Below are 21,766 nucleotides of genomic sequence, written 5' to 3'. Positions count from 1 at the left end.
TGGATGGGGCCCAGGGCAGCCTGAGCTGGTGGGGGCAGCCAACCCACAACAGGGGGTGGGGCTCAATGGTCTTCGAGGCCTCTTCCAACCCAAACCACTCTGTGGTTCTATGATCTGCCAAACTCCAAGCACAGCCTAGGGCATCCCACTATGAACACACACATGATGTTTCAGCAGCATGGAGGTGCACACAGACAGGGTGAGGGCAGATGCACACAATGCCTTGTCTCTTGCCCATGTTCTGAGCTAACCCTACTCTGATGCTCCTCCACACCTCTGTCAAAATCCTTTTCCTTCTTTTCCTCACTTCAGCATCTCCCTCCGAGCTCAAGCATCCTCTGTCTATACCAACCACTCACCTAACACAAGCACAAGCTTTCCCCCCTCCGACCATTCTCCTTTTTCAGCATGCTGAAGATGGAAAATTTCTATGGCAGCAGATGCATCCCACGCGTTCGATGCCATCTGCAAGGAGCAGCCCCTCCCATGGCTGCTTTTCCCCTAATATCGACTTGGATTGCCCTAGGGATGACATCAGAAAGTTGGTTTGCTGCTCAGCTCGGATGAACTAAGAGTGTTTATTCATCCTTACTTTATCAGAGATGCAAATCAAGCACTCCAGTTACATATTTTAACACAGGGGGTTCTGCTAGATGGAGAGTCAGAAAATAATGTATTCCCAGTAACTGAAGGAGAAAAGAGAGAGATGAGTGAAAAATTATTAATGTACAGGTGTCTTTGTCATAAAAGCAACTTTAAAGACGAATTCCCCCCAAAATGAATTCCCTAAATACAAGAGCACATCGCTAATTACATTTGGTTCCTATTTATCTTATCTCTGCAAAGGTGGAGCAGAGGGGAAAAGAGGGGAAAGGCAGAGGCTGTCTCTCCCAGCCCAGAATGAACTGGTTCAGGGGCAGCAGACACAGCTCTGGTCCCACCAGCACTCTCAGGCAGATCAGGGCGGGCTCAGCACCATGGACAGGGACACCACGCTGGGCTCCACCTGGGGCAGCTCCTACCAGGACCATCAGCACTCAGCACACCATAGGCTTGGCTGTCCTGACCCACAGGGCAGGAGGTGGGGGACACGACTCTCATCCAGATATACATCCGACCCTATTCCTCTCTTACTTCTTATTTAGAAAAAAAAAAAAAAAAAAAAAGCTCATTGGAGATCAATTTAGCTGCTTAATAACTTTCAGATAAGGAAATCTGCTGCTGCAGCACTTTTTTTCCCTACCCTAATTAATTCCTAAACATATCACAAGCTGGAAATGCATGTTTTATGAATCTGGTTGACCTCTTGGTGCAGAAATGATGACACAGATGTTGTGCCTCCTTCACTACCTCATTACTCATGTTACACCATTTTTCTCCAAACGAGCTAGCTGCCATCAACAAGGCACACTGCAAAGAGCCAGCAAGGCTCCAGCAGCATCCTACAGCCACCCGAGCACTCAGCCCCTACATCCAACACTCTGTGCAGCCAACCCAAAGCTGGAGCCCAATGGGAATGGGGCTCTTCAAGGAAACACAAGCAGCACAGAGAGGCAGAGTCATCATATTTCTGATAGGTAAAGGGAGAAAAAAAAAAAAAAAGAGTTTAAGGTTGGATGCACGATAGCAGCTTGAGGAAGGAGGCAACAGCTCCTGAACCCCTCCAGCTCTTGGATACAGATGCAGTATCTCTGAACCTGAAATGCTGACCCTGGCAATGGAAGGAAGGCATTGGGCTGCGCATCCCACTCGGCTCCACTTCAGAGCAGGATGCTCAATCAGAGGGAAGCGTTTAAGAGCACACTTTATACCCATCTCAGAAGCTGACAGAGCACAGCAGAAGCAGCTGATCATTAGGGACACATCGGAATGCATAAGATCAAGAAGAAAAAAGGAAACTTGTCTAAACAAGAGCTGAAAAAATCTGCTGGGAGACCAAGAAACCAGCAGCTAACTGTCTGCTGCCAGCAGAAAGCAGGAAGTAACAAAATGAAGATCAACCTGATGCTATCTGGTCACCTTTATTCCAGGCACTCGAATAGTCCCTCACAGGGAGGCAGGACAAGATGAAATGAGGCTTTGCTGTGTTACCATCCAAGGAAGGTGAGAGGTGGCTGTCCCCACGGGTCATCTGCCACGGGCATCAGACCTGCACCCCCATCTCAGGGGCACAGCACAGGGCAACACAGAGTTGCTCAAAAGCTCAGCCACTGAGGTGTCTCAATGCAAGGTGAGATGTGCCCATCCTACCAATGCCCACAGCTCTGCATCCTGCAACTGCACACACAGCTGCAGCAAGTACCAGAAAACGTGGCTCTGGGCCTGAGCCCATTTCGATGCTCAACAATAACTGAACAGGCACAATATGGCGGAGAAAAATATATCTTATGTTCTGTTAAATTCGGCAATTTACAAGGCTGGAATAATTAGTGGTTTAAAATGTTTTGACACAAGCGGCCCCAATAATCATGATAAATCATATCAGGCATATGCCCAGATCCTCGAAGTGACAGACGACAAACAGAGCAGTGACAAGACGCTCTATCATGCAGGGAATCATTGAGTTAATGGAAGAATTATTGCTTCTGAAATCCACTCCAGTCCTATTGTGGGGAACATTCCAATTTATCAAAGCCAAATGAACATTAATTGCTGCAGCCTGGTAAGTTTTCGAGCTGCTGTGACCTTCATTGAATTTTAATCCAAAACAGATAAGATTTACTTCCACACAAGAGGAAACAACACAATTAAACCCAAATAACAGCTAAGATTATGGGGAAAAAACACAACAGGCGTAATGACAAAAATATTGATTCCTTCCTACTTGGCACTGCACGCACAAAAAAAAGAGTAAATAAAATCTAACATTTACATAAATATAATCTTATATATATAGAGAGAGAGAGAGATATTTCCTTTCCTCCCCTTTCATCTGGGAGACAAATCTTAGTTGCTCAAGCCAAGAGGAAAGGGGTGGCAGACAGTAATGGAGACTGAATTCTCTTTAACTGCAGTAATTAATGTGTTATGTTTCACTGGGGAAAGATTAAGACAAAATGGTGAGAAAAAAAATGAAAAAAAAAGTATTATTGTGCTGTTACAGATGCCCTTGAGCTCGAGCAGAGGTGCAAAGAGGGTCACAGCTGCCCCTGGGACTTGTGGCACAATGCAGAGGAATGATGGCATGGCCATGTCAAGTGAATGGCACTCACAGGGATGGGGACACGGCAGGACATGGGAGGGCAGGAGCAGGGCACTCAGATGGCACACAGCACTGTGGGCGCTGTGGGATGCAGTAAGCTGGGGTTGAGATGGAAGGTAAAAGCTTGGGAAAGCAGCCCAAAGCTCAAGGACATGGATGACATTTAATCCAAGAAACACAGGTTTCTGCACAGCTGTAGTTCGGTTACACAAATCCATGTGGTTTTAAGAAAAACCCACAAAAGGTATTTATCTTATGCTAGTAACTCCAGCCTTGGCTTGGGTTCACTCAAGAGATGGGCAACGCTTCCTACTGGCGGGCAGTCCTGGCCCAGAGAGCTCTGCAGGTCCCCAGCACAGCTCCCAGTTCGGAAAGAAAGTGGAATTACAGCTGCTGTGCACGAGGAGCATTGGTCTCTCTCCTGTCTTCACCTCGCTCATCTAGAAGCTGTCACACCAAAGCCATGGATACTCCCATGCCATTGGCTTCAGTGCTGCATGGCAAAGCCTTCCCCTGCCCACCTTGGTGCAGGGTGACCACTGTAGCCAAGCAATCCCACATGCCCACCAGGGCTCAAGTTTTTCACAACTTGCATTTTGCTATCACACTGCGCCTTACCTCGCCCAGCAGCCTTAATGCAAAGCCTCTTTCTGTGTTCACTTGCACTCAGTGCCCAATCTAAAGTCTCACTGACAAGGGTTGAGACATTCAGGAAAAAAAACCACCAGCTTTAAGTTGTAGAAGCCAAACTGCTGCTTGTTCAAGCAGAAAGAAAAAGTTGTCATGAAGTTACTTCGGCTCTCCCTTCCAAAATGGAAAAGCAGACAGCATAGAAATGGTACACAGGTTGTAAAACACAGACAGATGCACCTTGTGCAGAGGACCTATAAAAGACTTCCTTTGTGCAAGCGACACACAGTGCTCTGGGGATCTAACCTCTCATCTGATGATATGGTAATCTGGGGATAACCATCTCATAAGTTACTGAATTAAGCACCTCAGAAGGCAACAGAGCATGTACACAGGACGTTAAGTGACACCCAACATCGAAGACAAGAAACGTTCAAAGCACTGGGGTCACCTTTTCACTCATCAGAATGATCCTCTGGACCAGAAGGATCATCATGCAGACCACACCTTCTCAAGACATGAAATTCTGTTTACAAAAGCTCCAAAAATTAGCAATTAACCCATGGTCTTGCCTTTGCATGTGCCACTGAGGCCAAGGGGAACACAACCCCAACAGGTGCCAGCAGAGCTCGAGGACTTCCACGTTCCTGCTGCCCTACCATCAGCTGGTTTTATTTCATTCCCATACAAGAGAGGTCCCACTTCATCTCCTGGCCCTTTCATACACACCTCTCCCTCTCTGAAGGTACAAGAGGACACAGACAAGGGACAAAGACTTGCAAATTGAACTCTCCAGCCTCTCCTTTACCACCGCTGTGCCCATGCTCCCCCACTCACCATGACAGAGATATGGAGAATGTGCATCTGCTCCTCCACGATCTCGGAAGGCTCCTGGAGGCTGGGGGGGGTTGCCCTGGAGAGTTGCTCGGCGCTGCTCATGGAGACATGGAAGTACAGGGTGCCATTTTCCAACCACTGCTGCTTCCAGTGCACCAACGAGATGTCCGCCACCGTCCCCGACATCTCTGCAGGGACAAAAACACACAACTGAAGGTCAGTTTTCTCCACAACATCAGGGCCCCACCACACTCTGCATAAAGAATTTCTTCCTAACATCTAAGCTACATCTCTCGCCTGGGAGCCAGGATGACAGCATCCCAGCACACCCCAGCGCAGGAGCATCCCCACCCAACACCACCACGGTGCCACACCTGATGAATGAGGGGCTGGGACAATTTGGGCACTGTGCAATCAAAAGCAAGAGCAGCTCCGCACTCAGCAGCCCCAGCAGCTCCGAGCTGCAGCTGCAGCTCCAGCCTTGGCCTGGCAGCAGCAGAACAGGAGTGCTGACAGCTCCACAGCTGCCCATCAAGTTTTTAACAGATCTCTGCACAGAACTGATTTGTCAGTTTGGCAGCCAAACCAAAACCGAAAGAAAAAAAAAAAATCCTCACGCAAAATAAGCCACAATATTTCTCCTTCCACCACCTCTCTTTTTGCCTTTGTTGCTCCATTTGCAATGTAAGCAATGGGAAAGAAGTCAGGTTCCCAGCAGCAGTCCTCTGAGTCACTGTGTGTGAGGTGTCAGCAATTGGTCACGTCACGGGGGACCCAAACCCCATTCCCTTCTGTTTGGGGACAGTGACCTCACAGCAGATTCAATGGGTCGGGACATGTTTCAGAATGTTTGGCAGTGATGTTTTCATCAAGAGCACAGGTGTGGCACTGAGGGACATGGTCAGTGGGCATGGTGGGGATGGGTTGGGGTTGGGGTTGGTGAACCTAGAGGTGTTTTCTAGCCTTAATGATTCTGTGGTTCTACTGGAAGTGCCAGGGAGTTCTGCATTCTGCATTCCTGAAAGCCACTGGGCAAAAGCACCACCAGCTCTACCTTGGAGTGGAAACAACAAACTAAGGGCATCCTGAGAGCCCCCAACACCCTTTGGGTCAAGGTCTCTCAAGGTGCTGGATAGCTTCCACTTCTACAGACCCATGTGCCAACCCCTCCTGACACAACAACAAAAGGTCTATTTTTCTATTTTCCCAGCCCTGAAACCATCATATTGTTCAGCACTGGGCTCCAGGCTTTGAACCACAGATTAAAGCAGAGAAGTCCCTGTCATGCCATGGGACAGCTCCATGGGGCTGCTGCCATGGGATGGCAATGCCCCACAGCAGCAGTGGGGTTTCAGTAGGACTGGGGCAAGGACAAGGTTACCCTGCTGCTGCCAGCCTCTTATTCAGCACCTCGCTAATGACACTGCAGGCATGTGCCTGCCAGCTGAACCTCATCGAGGACTGTGCTCATTAGCACTGCCTCCCAAGCACAGCACCGGTCGTTATCCCCAATTTCTGAGCACATCTGAGCACTCAAAGGAAAAGAAACTAAACAGCTCCTGACCATGCGTGAGATCCATAAAGAGCCCACGCTCACACTTTGGAAGGGATGCATGAACTCACTGTCATATCTCTGTCATTGCAACAAGATGCCTCCTAATAACCCCTTCTCTCCTTTAATATAAATAGCTGTTTGCTGGAGCAAAGCAGAACCAAGTGGAGCTGCCTGCAGTCTTTGCCCTCCAGATCAAGTCAGGTCTGTGGATCGCACGTCAGGACAGGAGCTGGTGTGAGACCGCACAGTAAGGAAATGAACACGGACATCTCACCTGCAAAGAGATGAGAGCAGAGGGCTTCTTATGGTGGTAAAAGTAAGAACAAAACGAGGGCTGTTTAACCACAGTTGTCCTCATACCAATACTTCAAAGTTCAGCACTGAAAAGCATCTACCTGTCTAATTAAAATTGCAATGGAAGTCACACTGAGGAACAGAAGCACTAACTCAGCTTTGGGATGGATAGCTGTATGGGAACTGTTCAATCATGGCCTGAACCACTGATGGATCAACCAAGGTGAGCACTGAGTCAGCCATGGCAGCACAGGTGAAGGCAATGCACCTGTGTGACCAGAAGGGGTGGATTCTGACTCCACCTCTCCTAGACACCATTTAAGGGCTGACCACCACTGGGAAAGGATCTCTTTCTGGAGATTGCTCCTTTGGAGTTTCCTACCATGAGCCTAGGACATGGGTGAATGCTTTCCTTTATTTTAATTGTCTCTTTCCATCTGTAAAATATCTTGGCTACAACACTATTTAGCGTTATTCATTCTGCTAACCATATACCATACAATAGCAGAGCCTCTCCTGCTGAGACAAGGAGAGAACAGCACAGAAGCATCACGAGAGAGGACCCTGCTTATTCAAAGCCATCCTAACTTTGCTCAAAAGTACAGTCACCCATGGGACATGGTGATCTGCACTACTGCTTGCTGGGTGTGCACACTTCACACATCCCTGCCTTCCCAAATGAGCTCAGGATCAGAGCTGACGTTGCCCAGACCACAGCCAGAATCCAGTGTGGTGCTGCCAGGACCCTGCCACCACCACTCCCAATGATGTGTCGCACTGGGGCGGCATGGGAAAAGCCTCAGGACCAGCCCAAATCCTTCCCTTCAACACACGTTTTTGCATGGGATGTTTAAACGGATCACAGAGAACATTTCTGGGGAGCTCTGAGATCCAGGCAATTTTTTGGATTTTAGCCTAGACTGGAGATAAGCCTGTTTCATGTTCAAAAGGTCTCTTCCAAAAGTAGAAACTTCAATTTCTCATTCGTTTCACAACTTCAAGCAAAACCCAGCAGCGAGGCAATTCCTGACGAACGCCGGCTCGCCGAGCCCGGGTCCCACCTACATTTATAAATATCCAAATGCTCCCCATCCCTGAACCCCGTGCCGCGAGAAACCTGGCCACCACTGCTCCCAGCACTGCCAGAACACCGGGAGCCTTCCAGCAGATCTGCTGCTCGGGGAGGGGAAAAAAAAAAGAAAGAAAAATGTTCCCGAGCCCTGTTAGCTGCTGAACCCTTCAATATCCAAATGCGGGGAAGTTTCTTGGCCTCGAGCACTTGACACGAATATTATACTGCCTGTGTTTCGCCGGACACGCATTGTCACTCCGCTATCTACACGGTAGTTACAGCAGCGATATGCCGTCCATCAGCAGGAATGCAATAGTCTGCAGCAAGATTGCCTGTTATCAGAGCTTTCAAATACTTTTGGAACAAATTAAGGGCATTCCTGCACTAAAATAGAATGAGATACAGCGAGGGTTTGAAATGGGCAGCAATGGAAAAGCACTCATAGTCTGGAGCTATTCAACATCTCGAGCTATTCAACGTTCAAGCCGGTCCTAAAGCAATGGCCACAGCTCTGTGGGTGAAACAAGGAGAAAATGGTCAGGCTGACCCCACAGATCCAGCCCTGCTCGTGCTGGCAATGACACTGACTGCCCCCGGGGGATGGATGGCATCTGCTAACGATGCTCTGAATTTAAGAAAAAGTACATAGAGCACTTCCTCCTTCTCCACCCTTCCTCTGGGTCCCATTAGGCTGCAGCTTCCCCGTTTCCCATGGAAATCAAATCTTCCAAACAAAACCCCCTCACTGCTCAGAGACCAAACTGCTTGTGCCAATGGGACAGTCACCCATCCAGGTCAGGGAAGGGGATGGGGGACCCCAGCAGAACCCCTTCCAATTGATTTGGTAATTCCATTTTCCTTCCTCCGCCTCTACAATCCTTACACATAAACATTTTGAAGTCTTCAGCTCTTATTACAATCAAACCTAAAAGCAAGAAGGCCTAAACGCACTTGGTTGGGAACCAAGACGATTCCCATAAAAGCAGATTATGCTGACATGATGAATATAAAATGAAACAGCAGATATTAAAGTTGGAGGATTGTTACTTCGTGCCTCCCGGCTGCCGGGCGCTCTCCTCCCCCCTCCTCCTCCTCCTCCTCCTCCTCCTCCTGCTCCCGCGCCGTCTCGCTGATGGCACGAAGTGTGCTGATAGCCTTTTCACCCCGGCCTTCTCCAAGGCAGGCTGCCAGGCTTGAAATATTCAGCAGCCCCCCCCCCCTCCCCCCCCCCAGCCCTCATGCATCGCTTCAGCATTCATCGGTTATTCGGGAGGTTGCAGCCCTGCCTTATCTGCCACCGAGTTTCACAAAGCGTGTTTTGTATTTAATTGGCTTGTTCTCGCTAATCCACCGCGATTGCCGGCGTTTTGTCTCATCCTTGAAGGTCGATATTAAAATAACCCGCTTCGCTCAGGGCCCTTCGCCCTCTGTCTGTGCCCCAGGCCCAAGTCACGGCCCAACCCACCCCCAGTCCCACCAGGTGCACCCCCAGAAGCAGCCGGACCCTGGATCCCTCGCCCTAATGCTCAGCACACTCCTGCCTTCCGCCGCGGGCTCTCCCCAGCTCGTGCTCTCCAAAGCCACCAACCACTGCCCCAGTGCTGGTTTATAGATTCCTCAGTGCTAGCTACCACCACTTATGCTAACGAACCAAAATTATGCAGAAAGTCATAAACAGAGATCTCCCCAGCGCCCTTGCCAGCACAGGATTGCTCTCTACAGAGCAGATTATAGCAGACTTGCTCCAAAATGACTCCAGTAATGGGGCTTCCCTCTGCTCCCCAGGGGACAATTCTGCAGTCAAACAGGCCCGAACACTTCTTAGGGTTTGGGTCTTTTGTTGGCAACGTGGTGGATTTTTTTCCTCCTCAATCATTAGCTCACTTCATTATTTCTTCCCCACTCCCTCTGCTCGATGTTTAACATGTTCCTTCCCTTCTAAACCTGCTCCCCTCACAGCACTCCCCAGGGCAAGACACAAACACAGCTGCATGCCGTAAAAAGGAACAGAGAAGCTCAGAAGTTTAAGAAGGGGAGGGGGGGGGGGGGAGAAAAAAAAAAGGGGGTTGACAAGATCCCTCTGATCATCTCTTTTCAAAGCATGAGATGCTCTGCACCTGCAGGGAGCTCCACGGGTGGCTCTGGCACAGCACGTCCCCAGGGCTGGGACTGGGAGCTGCTGTGCATGGAGGAGGGCAGCAGGGAAACTCGGTCCCCATGTGACCCATGGGGAACGGCTTTGGCATCATGAGGAGGTTCAGTTCAGCATCTTTTTTGCTCTGCCTGATGCTGGATGGACCAAAGAAGAAGAGAAGAATGAGAAGCTGGGTTCACACATGACTGGGCACCTCAAGGACTGCATAGGTATGGTAGATAGACAGCTGAGCCACCACCAAGGATCCCCCAGCAACCTCTCCCCCATGACCAGCACACCCACACTTTCTTAACTGCTGAAGGTCTGCACCCTAGCTTGTGGTCTTCAAGATTTACACCCATTTACAAGTAAAGCCCTCATGCTCCAAACTCACAGCAGAAGCACATGTGCACAAAGGGCTCTCCATGCTGCCAACACGTTCCACCTTCAGGCACATGCATGCTCCTCGGCCTGGTGCTGCGCTCGCTGTCCCACTAACACCAGTGGATCTCCTCCAGTTGACATGAGGCACAGGGAACCCAACTAGAACATCTGGATTCATCTCACTCTGCCACCAAACTCATCCATAAACATGTATGTATGCGCTGTGGTTTTCTTTCTAAAAAGTGCATATTCTGGGCAGATGTAATTATTGTGAGGCACAGCAGGAGATCAGCACACTGCTTCATCACCCACACAGAGCTGGGGATCAGGTCATGAGATGGGACGAGCAATGAGGACAGAGCCAACCCATCCCACCATGCACCCAACCCCCACCTCACGGCTCTGAAGCCCCCACATCCCCCCAAAGGCTGCAGGGGCTGACAGAAGCCATGAGCAGGTATTGATCTGCCTTCATTGCCTACAGACCACAGTCAGCCTCCGTGCACCTTAAGGAAGCTCCGTGTACGTTCCCCATTCTTACAGCTGCTTTGATTGCAATTCAGTCCCTAGTCCATTACCCTTATTTATAATGCCAGGGCTTCAGCGTGGAGCCTCGGGCGGTCTAAAATTATTACAGGGCCCTTTTGACTTTCAATTCCCTTCCATTCAATTCCATTTTTATTTGTCAGCAGAGACTCCCACTGACCAGGAGTGGAAGCCAACTGCACGCAGGCAGATGGTGCAGCTACATGTTAAACTGGCCCTATGGAGACAGCAGGCACACGGCTCAGCACAGAAGGGCACTGCTTTTCAGGTGGGAATGCTGAGCCCAGAAGAGAACCATGCAATCATTAAAGTTGGAAAAGACCACTAACATCACCAAGTCCAACTGTCACTGTGCACGAACACCGTTTCCTTTTTGATAACCATGAGTCCCCATTAAAGACACCGGCGCACATCTCTCCAATGGGGAAGCCTTCCTGCAGGTAACAAGCACTGCCAGCAGTGTCCCACGACTGCATGAAGGCTGGGTGATGTGACACAAAAGGGACACGCTGGGCTGGGAGTTCAGCTCTCTGCAGAGAACTGAGCACCAGGGCAGGATGCTCGGTGCCCATGGCTGCAGCACACGCTGCACCGGGATGGGGCAGCTTTGTATCCTCACGCTGCTCCTCCCTGCAAGCTGCCATGGGGAGGGAAGGGCAGCAGGACCTGCTGGGGTGACTCGAAGGGCACTGCAAAGCCAACAAAGCTCCACCACAAAGCTGAGCACTGCAGTGGGCTCATGGCATCCACACGTGTGCACAGCGCATGTCAGGAGCGAGCTGCTGGAGCAACAGAGCGGCACCCCAGGGGCCAGCACTGCCCAGAGCTTGATTACAACTAGCCAAGATCTTTATAACCTCCATGCATTTTTAAAACCTCCCTTTGGGAAACATACCTCTTAAAATGATAAGGTAATATGATAGCTCACGGCACTGCTCAGGCGGTGAAGCAAAGCAGTTTTTCCAGCACGGTTCCCCCACGGATCCTCCCCTCCCGCAGAGGGCTGGCACAGCCAGGTGCCCTGCAGGAGCTGCCTGGGCTCACAGCAGCGGGACAGGAGAGCAGCAAATGGGGATGGGGACACCTGGAGCAGCCTGCAAAAGTCTGGGCTCAGCCCTGCCCAAAAGGCAAGAAGTACTCCATGCAAGGCAGAACGTTTGCCAGAGCTCCTCCACAGATGTCGGTGATGTGGATCTCACGCTAACAGCGTCCTGCACGTGCTTACAAGGCACTTCTAGCGAGGATTAGGATAAGCTGAGCATCCTGCCCCTTCTCTGGGAGATGCTTCTGAGTTCTTGCTCCTTGCATAGGTGCTCACATTCGAGGCATCGGGTTGGCTGCTCACAAATCCCCTGCCAGCAGCACATGGGCGCGTGGAAACAGAGCTATGACAACTGCCACCTCCCCCTGAACCGAGCTGTGCTGAGACGAAGCGGACTGAGCTAAAAGAGCTAAAAGCACGGAGCAGCTGGAGGGCTCTGCGAGTGGCATCAGATGACGAGGAGACATTAAAATCCAAAATAAAGTAAAATAAAAGCAAATGAATTTATTAAGAGTTCTCGGAGCCTCTGGGTAAAATAATTTTTCCACATTTAGAAGTGGATAAATCAAAACAGAGGCGAAGCAATTTGTCAGAGCTTAAAAGCACATAAGTGGCACAGACACATGCAGCCCGGAGCAGCGATGCTCTCATGGTGACACAATTGCCACTCTGGGCTGGGCACAGCTGTGGTCCCTGAATCCACCATGGGGTTTCTCTCACAGTGAGTGCTTTCCCTGCTGCAATGAAGAGAGCAGCACACTCACTGGAAAGGCTGATCCATGTCCCCATTCATAGCAGACCCAGTTTCCCCACCTCCACTGCACCAACAGATCCACAAGCAGCACGGTTTCACATCTGTATCCCCACCTGCGGCCCTACAAGAGTCCTGGGGAAAGTCCTACGCCTCCTCCCCAAAAGGATCACCGATAATACGAACAGATAGAGAGCCTTTCCAGCCTTGTTCTGCACACACAGAGGTCATGGGAGGGGCAGAGGGGGATGAATCCTTGCAGCCTCATTAGACAGAAGGAAACTGTTTCTGCAAATAATAATTGATTTCTAAATTTATCCCCTAATTAAATAGGTTCCCTGGATGAATCTGCACGCAGGCTGCAAGGTGATGACTTAGAGCCCGGCTTCCTACGGGAACACATCAACGTGTATTTGCAAATCGTCCCTCTCACAGACCCAGAGGTGGGTGACAGTTCCCCCCCCCAGCACACAGGAGCTGGGCCCCCTCCAGCTGCCTGAGCTGAGCTCTCCCTGCACAGGTTTATCAGCAGCACACCAGGGAAATGGGCATTTGCCACCTGCCTCGTGGCAGCTCCCTGAAGGGATGCTCTGACAAACCCGAGCAGGCACAACGAAGCACCCCCACCTATGCAGGAGGGGCTCTGGGCAGGCAGCAGCCGTACAGCTACAGCAGAACTGGGACTGTGCTGCCAGAACTCAGCACACAGCAACGGTGAGAATGAGAAACGTTATCTCCAGAACACGCTCTTGCTTCCGACATCAATTCCACGGCTGTTCCTATCTGGTCGCTTTGACTTTTTCCTACAGTCACCATCAGCTAATAAAACCTCAAGAGACGGATCCTGGGATAAAACCAGGCTACAAGCACCGCAAAAATTAAACACATTTATCACTCTTCTGCCGAGAGCTCTTTTGGAAGCCTGAGCGCGCCGATGCTCTCAGACAAGCATCAAAGGGCTCGGGACGTGAGAACACCGCGTCAGCTCCAACAGAAACCGAGCAGTGCTGGCACATTCAAGCTGGGGCTCATTAAGCACTGCTGCCCAGGATGGCTTTGCCAGCTCGGGGACACTGCTGGGCACACGTGCGAGCAAGACATGCAGCCCAGGATTTGCTTCTGGGGATGCTGCTCAGCACACGTGTGCCCTTGGGGATGTTCAGAGCATGTCTTTTCTCCTTCTACCCCAAATACCCTCCTGGAAGCCCGAGGAGCAGCATGGGACCCACGGCCTGTCCGTGTACAGAGCTCAGAGCGGGCTCTGAAAAAATCTCTCCTGGGAGATGCCCACAGCAGCAGCAGCACCACATCCCATCTCCACTACATTTGGGCTCCTCAACCCTTTGGTGTTGAGGTTTCGGGATGCACAGCCACAAACTGCCCTTCCCCATGTCCCTTGTGTTCAGTTCCTTCTCTTGCCCAACCAGTGTTGTCAAGGAGCACCAGGAGCACAGCCTTTATGGGACCACAGAACCATTAAGGTTGGAAAGGACCTGTAAGACCCCCAAATCCAACCCCACCCCACCATGCCCTCTGACACATCCCTCAGTGCCACATCTCCATGGTTCTGCAACATCTTCAGGGACGGTGACTCCACCACTCTCTGAGCAGACTGTGCCAATCCACTGCCATTCCTTTCGGAGAAGAAATGCTCCCTAATATCAATCTGAATCTTGCCCAGCACAACTTGAGGCCATTCCCTCCCATCCCATTGCTGTTAGCTGGGAGCAGAGGCCGACCCCACCTCACTACCACCTCCTCTCAGGCAGCTGACGTCTGCTGTCCCACAGTGTCTGCTGCACAGAATAATGTATACCCATACTCCTCTTCAAAGAAATGCCAAAAGATGGCATCTCCTTCCCTCCCTGCTCCCCAAAAAGTGTTCAAAACCGGAGCATCTCCATGGTATTTTGGATTTCTCAACACTTCTGGATGAAAAGTATCTTGTTAAGTGAGTTCTCAATCAAAACTCACAGCCACAGACAGAGCTGGGGCCGTAACCTACTTCAGCACTCAAATATAAAGCAATTCATCAGGTGGCTAACTACTTTAGGAACCGCTTCCCTTCACCTCCCCACTTTGGCTCACAAATTGCCTCTGAGAGCCTCAGATCTCTTCTAAAAGCAAGCAGTATTATTCACAGGATTTAAAAGAAAAATAAGCAAAAAAAGAGAGATGCAAGAAAACAAATTAGTCCTCGTATAGAAGAGTTTGCTATACACGGCATTTAAATGAAGCCTGATTTTCGGATCACAGAGGTAACATCTTCACACAGCGTCACCCATTTTCTCTTCCAAAAGTTCCTTTTTTGTTCACCTTGAGCATTTTTAAAGGCAAAGAAATTCCTTTAGGTACCAAAGCAAATTCAGATTCCAGCTCTCCACCGCTTGCCAACTTGAGCACATTAAAACTCTGTTAAAAGCAGGGCAAGATGAGTCCTTGAGGCCCCGTTCCCCAAGGATGCGTGCACATAAAGCAAGGAAAATGTGTGGTTATTAGAGTTTAGCTTTATTGTTTTCATAAAACACACTGAAGATTGTGTTTATGATTCTGGAGAAAATAAAATCCTCTCTCCAATTGTTAAAATAATGAACATGGGATACTCCAGTGACTTCTAAACAATCGAACGCTTTGGACTTGCATAGCACCCTCCACTCCACTCAAATTTTGGGGAAGTCTTTCCAGGAATGAAAACAAGGCTGCTTGGGTGCAGGATAAACCCATTCAAAGGCATTCCTTAGGAGACAGATTTGCTGGTTGATGTTGGACTGGCAGGGCTGCCAGGTGAACTTCCCTGCTCAAGGAACCAACCCGTCCCCATCACTTCTGCTGCTCTCCCTGCAGCCTGCAGGAAGGACAGCCCAAACAGCACCTTTCCCCCCTTCAGATATGAAGGTGGCAACATGAGGTGGTGAATTATTGAGGGAATGGAGCTGTCTCTTTGATTTAGCGACACGGGGATGGAAGGAGAGGCAGATGGCAGAGCTGTGTCCCCAGCACAGCTGCACCATGTGGGAGCCACCAGGGGTCCTTACCCTGTGCCCACTGCCTCCACCTGGCCATCACTGCCTGGCATTGCAGCAAGCAGCAAACTGCCTTGGAAGGAGCAGAGGGAACGCATCTTCCATGCCACTCCATGTCCCTGCATCCTTCCAAAAATCCAGGCTGAACCATGAGCTCTTGGACATGGCTGATGGTTTACCTGGGCTGGGAGGGGTGAATGGAAAAAGCCACTGAAGATGCTGAGATGGCGATGTGGAGGCACTGGCAGAGCCTGAGGTTCAGCTACTTTTGCACACAGTTTCTGGAAGGTATTATTGCCAGCTCTAAACCAACCTATTAGTATGAGCCTTTGGGGCTTGTAATAAAAACCAAGATGTTTTTCCCGGAGCCAGGTTAGATAGAAGACATCTGAAAATTAAAGCAGCGACCTAAAAAAAGATTCCAATTCTGTCCTTCCCGTTACATATATTTATTTGCAGGGTCCTTGGAGACAGAGGTCAGCTCTGGAGCACAGAGCCCGAGCTGCATTTATTCTCTGAACCAGCACAGCGTGCACAAGCACTGCCTGCTCCTCAGACCCGCCTGGTCAGTGGGTACGTTGGGGTGGGGTTGGGTTGAACTTTTAGATCATAGAGGACTTTTCCAGCCTTAATCATTCTATGATCCTCTGCACATTGTGCCCCAGCAACAATTCCTACAATCAATAAAAGTAGTTTCCAGTCACACTCGTCCATCTCCTGCAAACTTCTCCTGGACACAAAACAATGCACTGGCTTGGAAGATCCGAATTTTATGAACCAAAGCCCTTCCACTCGAAAAAAGCTGAACATCAAGTTTTTTCTGCAAGAGATTTGCCACCGTTGGCTGCCCTTGATCATCGCATCACACTCAATATTGCCACCTGTGTTAAGGTGCTCACTTAAAGAGCAGAAATGACAACTGGTGCCGACCCAGGGAAGCGTGCAGGACTCCTGCCAGGTCCAGCCCTGCCCCTGCAGCACGCAGCCTCCCCCTGCTCGGCACAGGAACCCTCTTTTTTGCTATAGCTGTTAATGGAAAAAAAGCTCTGGATCCATGTGGAATGAATTATACTCCAGTAATTGCAGCTGCTCTAGGGCAGCATTAGGTCAAACTGCCCTCTTTTTGTGCTGCATCTCCAGCACCAGCAATGATGAATGGGCTCATTTGCGGTGAAGGCGCTGCTCCAGCTCCAGGTGGACCCACATTCACCACCTCGATGCTGCCCCACCACTGCTCCCTGCTCTGGAACAACTCATGCCATGCAAACACAGAGGCTGCACGCTCCTCCTGGTCACCATCCTGCACACACCTCGTGCCACCCCAGGTTGCCTTCTGCAGACAGCATTTGATTGCTTGAAAAATTTGCATTACTCTTCACTCAAAGACAACCTTACCAGCCCAAAACAGCAATCCCCCCCCCCCCCCCGCTATTCAAAATCTCTGTTAATTATTAAGATAGGGTGGGATTCAAGGGACTAATTACCATTGTGAAGTTATGCTCCTGAAGGCTGATAAGAGAAGTAATTAGGATGGACAAGCATGGATTACAGAGCTCTAAATCTCTCCCTCTTGTCAAGATAAGGATGCTGCCCAACCTCAAAACCGACAAATGAGACCATTGGCAGTCATGGGACTGACAAGAGGGAAACGGAGGTTGCCACATAACCTCAGAACCTCCTCATGCCCCACATTTCTCCAAGTCAGCACACACACATCCTTCCCCTGTAGGTGCTGCACTTCTAGCCACTTGGCATCGAATCATAGAATCATAAAGTCTGAAAAAGACCTCTAAGATCACTGAGTCCGACTCCAACCCATCCCCACCATGCCCACTGACATGTCCTTCAGTGCCACATCTCCAAGGAGCCTGAACACCTCCAGGGACAGTGACAGGGAGGAGGAAAGTCCAGGGACACAGACTCACCCACAACTTCAGCAAGGACCATCCTATACAGCCTTGCATGAAGCTTCACATCAACCAACACACCACGCCTGCACCCCCCTCCAACTTTCTGCAGCTGTGCATCATGCCTCAGCAGCTCCCATGGCCACATCCCCACTCATCCTACATACCCACAGATTCTTTTCCTCCAACAATTTCAGGCACTCCACACTAGAGCATTTATAACTAATAGATATTCTAATGTTCCTGTTCACCTGAGACATTCAGAACTTTCCTGGCTCATTTGTCAGATTACTATTTTTTTTATTTTTTAAAATACCTTCTTCCCCTCAGGCCAGTCAAATCACTCCAGTTAATTCTAATTTCCATGGACATGGAAAGTCATTTCAAGGTCAATATTTTGGTTACTTTCCAGTTTCAAGTCTTGAGGATTTTGCAGGATTTGCAATCGAGGCTTCTGATTACCGGCTACACACGGAAACGAAAAGGAACCGGCTGAGGAGAGACAGTGATGAAGCACCCCATTGACACCCAGGTAATTAAGGAGAAACAAACATGTTTGTTGGCTGAAACAAGGGGGAAAATCATGCAAAGCACTTTATTCTAACAAGGACGGAGGAGGGAGGAAAGAAAAAGCAGCAGCTAATAGGTTTCCCTTGGAAGGGCGTGCTTCGCTCAAGCCAAAGTCTTCCAAGGCTACTTGCATTTTAGAGGGAAGGTTGACAGGTGCCATATGGAGACTCTTGTCACTTCTTATCAGAAAGACAGCCAGAGAAATAAACTTGCTACAGTGCAAAACAAAACCTTTGGGATGCCCGAGACAGGCAGACTGACAGAGCCCCATTTTGAAGGGGAACAAAAAACCCCACAAATACGACATACAGGCTCAAAACGTAGGCACTACGGGATACTTGTCTCTTAATGTCCTGGAAATAAGATCTATGGGAAACCAGTGGCAGCCCAGTGACAAAGTGCTCCCCCAGGACCATGGTACCAATCATATCAGGAACCTCAGCACCTCCCTCCCAAAGCAAGCACAACGCCGGCACGTCAATCCACGCCCAAAATGTGTTCATTAAAGGTTTTAATATCACATCAACAGACAGGAATACAATCGAGTCTGAGCCACACATCTCCCTGTGTCCGCGGGGACTGTGGGTACAAGCCTGGTTTTGTTTCCTTCCCAGGGAGCGATGGAGATACAGGACACACAGCTCTGCTCACAGCCGCTCTCCAGGGGCAGCCCATGGTAATTAGTTTGTGTGTGTCAGAGGCACTTTTGGTTTCCAACCCTGCTCGGAGAGCCTGGCAGGAATATCAAAACTGCCGAGCAGAGAAACCCAGCCCAACGCAGGCCCCAAGCTCTCATAAACCAGCCTCGTCCCAGCAGTTATTTGCTGCCTGAAAAGCACCATGCTCCAGGATGGTGTCCCTCTTCTCATGAGCAAACACTATGAAGAAGTCTCTCTGCGGTCCCATGTCCTTTATGCACGTTTGGATGACTCCTTCACACCTGAGCTGGTGAAGCAGCACTAAAAAATCCTTTACTTGCCTTGGCCAGAATCACAGGATCATTAAGGTTGGAGAAGACCTCTAAATCACTGAGTCCAACCCCACCCGACCCCACCATGCCCACTGACTGCACCCACATCTCCACATGTGTTGAACCCCTCCACGGATGGTGACCCCCCCCCCATCCCTGGGCAGCTGTGCCAGCACATCACCATTCTTTCTGAGAACAAATGTTTTCTAACACCCAACCAGCACAACTTCAGGCCATCGCCTCTCATCCCTTCACCGGACACACGGCAGAACCTCAGTGTCCTTATTGTAGTGACAGTCCCCAAACTGAATGAGCACAGTACCTGAAGTGCAGCTTCAACTACACTGAGATGCAGAAACCCATTCACACCATTTCGAGGTCAGCAAAGCCCTAACACCACCATCGTGCTAACCCATAACCCAGCATGGAGCTCTCCTTATCGACACCCAATGTCCCACTGCCCCGGGAAACACGGGATGAGGGCTGGGAGGAGGATGAGGAACAGCAGCGTCCTTACGTTTTAGCTCTGCAGACTCATACTGCCTTAAAGCAGCTTGAGTGCAGCACCCCAGTGCTGCTCAGTCCCCATCCAGCAATAAATCCATCGCCCTGGTGCTGCAGGAAACCCTGCAAGCACACCACCTGCACAGCTGCACCGCTCAGGTCCCAGCAAGATGCTAATCCTGCAATAGCACAGCTGAAGTCAGGGCTATTTTCCTGCTGACTGCAAAATCAGGAGAAAAAGAAAAAAAAAAAACAGAGGAACGTATTGCCATGTACATCTGTCCAAATATAGCACAACCAAAGGCAGATTGGACATCAGGGCATAGCCATGTGATTAAGTCATTTTTCTGTTTGCTGAAAGCATTGAGGGAAAAAAAAGCAACCACTTAAAATGTTTTGCTGTCAACTTAATGTTCATTTGACAATTAGTTCGGAAGCAAGGAGTGCTTGAGAAGAAAAAGGAAAGCTAGCTTTAAGAAAAGCACCATTAAATCAGTGTTGGACAAAAACACTTTTTAAAAAAATAAGATGTTGGAGTCAGAAAAATCTCTGCACTTTGCAAGAAGAGCAAAACAAAGACAGCTTGGGATGATACCAGGCAAATGCAGTGTTACAGGGGAAGGCAGCAGTAAGCACAGCGGGGTCCCTTTGGGGGGAGCCTGGTGCCTGACCCCAGCACTGAGTGCACCCCATACTCAGCCCCATAACCACGGGCAACCCCACATGGCTCCCTGCAAATAGAGCAGTCTGCAACCAGCCCTCTGCCAGGTGTTCAGTGGGGCTGACTGTTGTCACCCTCGCAGCCCCTCAGCCCCAGGGATGGGCAGAATACCTTCTCTGCAGTGACTCGTGGCTGTGGGGTCACAGCATCCTTCCCTGCAGGAGCGAAGGCATTGCCAGAGCACACAGAGCACGGGTTGGGGAAGGGGAGCAGCAGGGAGATAAGTGCTTGCTTCTGCACACGGTACAGGGAAGGATTAGATACTTACAAATATTTTATCCGAGCTAAAGTAATTGCACCACTTGTTCTTATGAGTCAGAGCTATTTATTTTCATGCTTCAGGGCATCAGTTGATCACACCAGCTGAGGTCAGGCAGAAATTCCCATTGCTCCTGCAAGTGTTTTGCATATTGCAGGGATGTGTGTCCTCACCAGCACTGCAGCCCAGACACACGATCCTGGCCCCCTCCATCCCCAAACCAGGTTCCTTAAACCCCATGACACAACACAGCAATGTCACTGTGCTCCCCAGCATCAAAGGAGGCTGTGGCACTGCAGGGATTGGCCTCTTCTCCCAGGTAACAGCAACAGGACATGAGGAGACAGCCTTATGTTGTGCCAGGAGAGGTTCAGGTTGGTTATTAGGAAACATTTCTTCTCCAAAAGAATGGCAATGCATTGGCACAGCTGCCTGGGGAGTGCTGGGGTCACTGTGCTGGAGATGCTCCATAACCATGGAGATGTGGCACTGAGGGATGTCAGTGTGCACAGTGGGATGGGGTTGGATCTTAGTGGTCTTTTCCAGCCTTAACGATTCCACAATAAGAGCACAAGGATGAGAAGAGGCCATCCCAGGAAGTGCAAACAAAACCTCCTCCTTTTGACCCTGAGCACAGAACCAAATCGGGGTCAGCGATGCTCACCCCAGCACCACAGACCCCACGGGCTGTGCTGGGAGCAGGCACAGCGAACCGCTCATCTCCCATCACACAGTGACTCACAGCTCCGACTGTGTCACCGCGGACAGCTCTTCCCAGTACAACATTTGGTCACTAACAGAAAACAAAACTAAGCAGAGCAGGCAGAGGGATGCAAGAACGCAGCCGGAGCCATCAGAGCAGGGAGAGACGCACCCAGCCCTGCTCCTTCCCTGCACCCAGCACTCGACCTGCAGGCAGCTCCATTAACTCAGGTGCATTTCACAAAGATTTCAGAAAGAAACAGCCACCGATCAGCGCCCATCTCCCAGCTCTGCTCCCAGCCCACCCACCTCGAGCCGAGCTCGCTGAGCCACGTCAGTGAGTGCAGCGCTGCAGCGCTTTAATTAAAGACAATTCCCGCTCCAATCCCGGGGTCTGACTCGCTGCCCCTCCCCTTCCCACATCCTCTCCCCTCGGTCATCTCAGAGGGGAAGCCATGCAGATAAGGAGGAGTTGGAACAATTAGCTATAATGATAACACGGACGCTGCTTCCATGCAGATGTCTGAACACTTCTTCAAGGGCAGGAGAGCAAAAACTGCTTGCTCTCTCCAGCTCTGACATTTCACATGTCATCAGAAAGCAGCGGGATCGTTTTTCAGGAGCTTGCTTTTGTTTGTTTTGCAGACGAACAATGTCATTCCA

At 50.1% G+C, this 21,766-nt stretch overlaps 1 protein-coding gene across 1 annotated transcript in view; it reads right to left on the bottom strand.

Annotated features, from left to right (window-relative positions):
- ASTN2 (astrotactin 2) overlaps positions 1-21,766 on the bottom strand; it is a 250,356-nt gene that overhangs the window by 208,996 nt on the left and 19,594 nt on the right. The window contains exon 2 of the mRNA XM_065737613.1: positions 4,670-4,857. Coding sequence (XP_065593685.1) covers positions 4,670-4,857 — 188 coding nt within the window. The remainder of the gene's footprint in view (positions 1-4,669; positions 4,858-21,766) is intronic.

This window comes from Cyrtonyx montezumae, unplaced genomic scaffold (assembly GCF_038088225.1).
Source record: "Cyrtonyx montezumae isolate F1298 unplaced genomic scaffold, pur_monq_1.0 scaffold_20, whole genome shotgun sequence".
Classification (NCBI taxonomy): Eukaryota; Metazoa; Chordata; class Aves; order Galliformes; family Odontophoridae; genus Cyrtonyx; species Cyrtonyx montezumae.
This window is presented reverse-complemented; position numbering and strand designations above follow the sequence as displayed.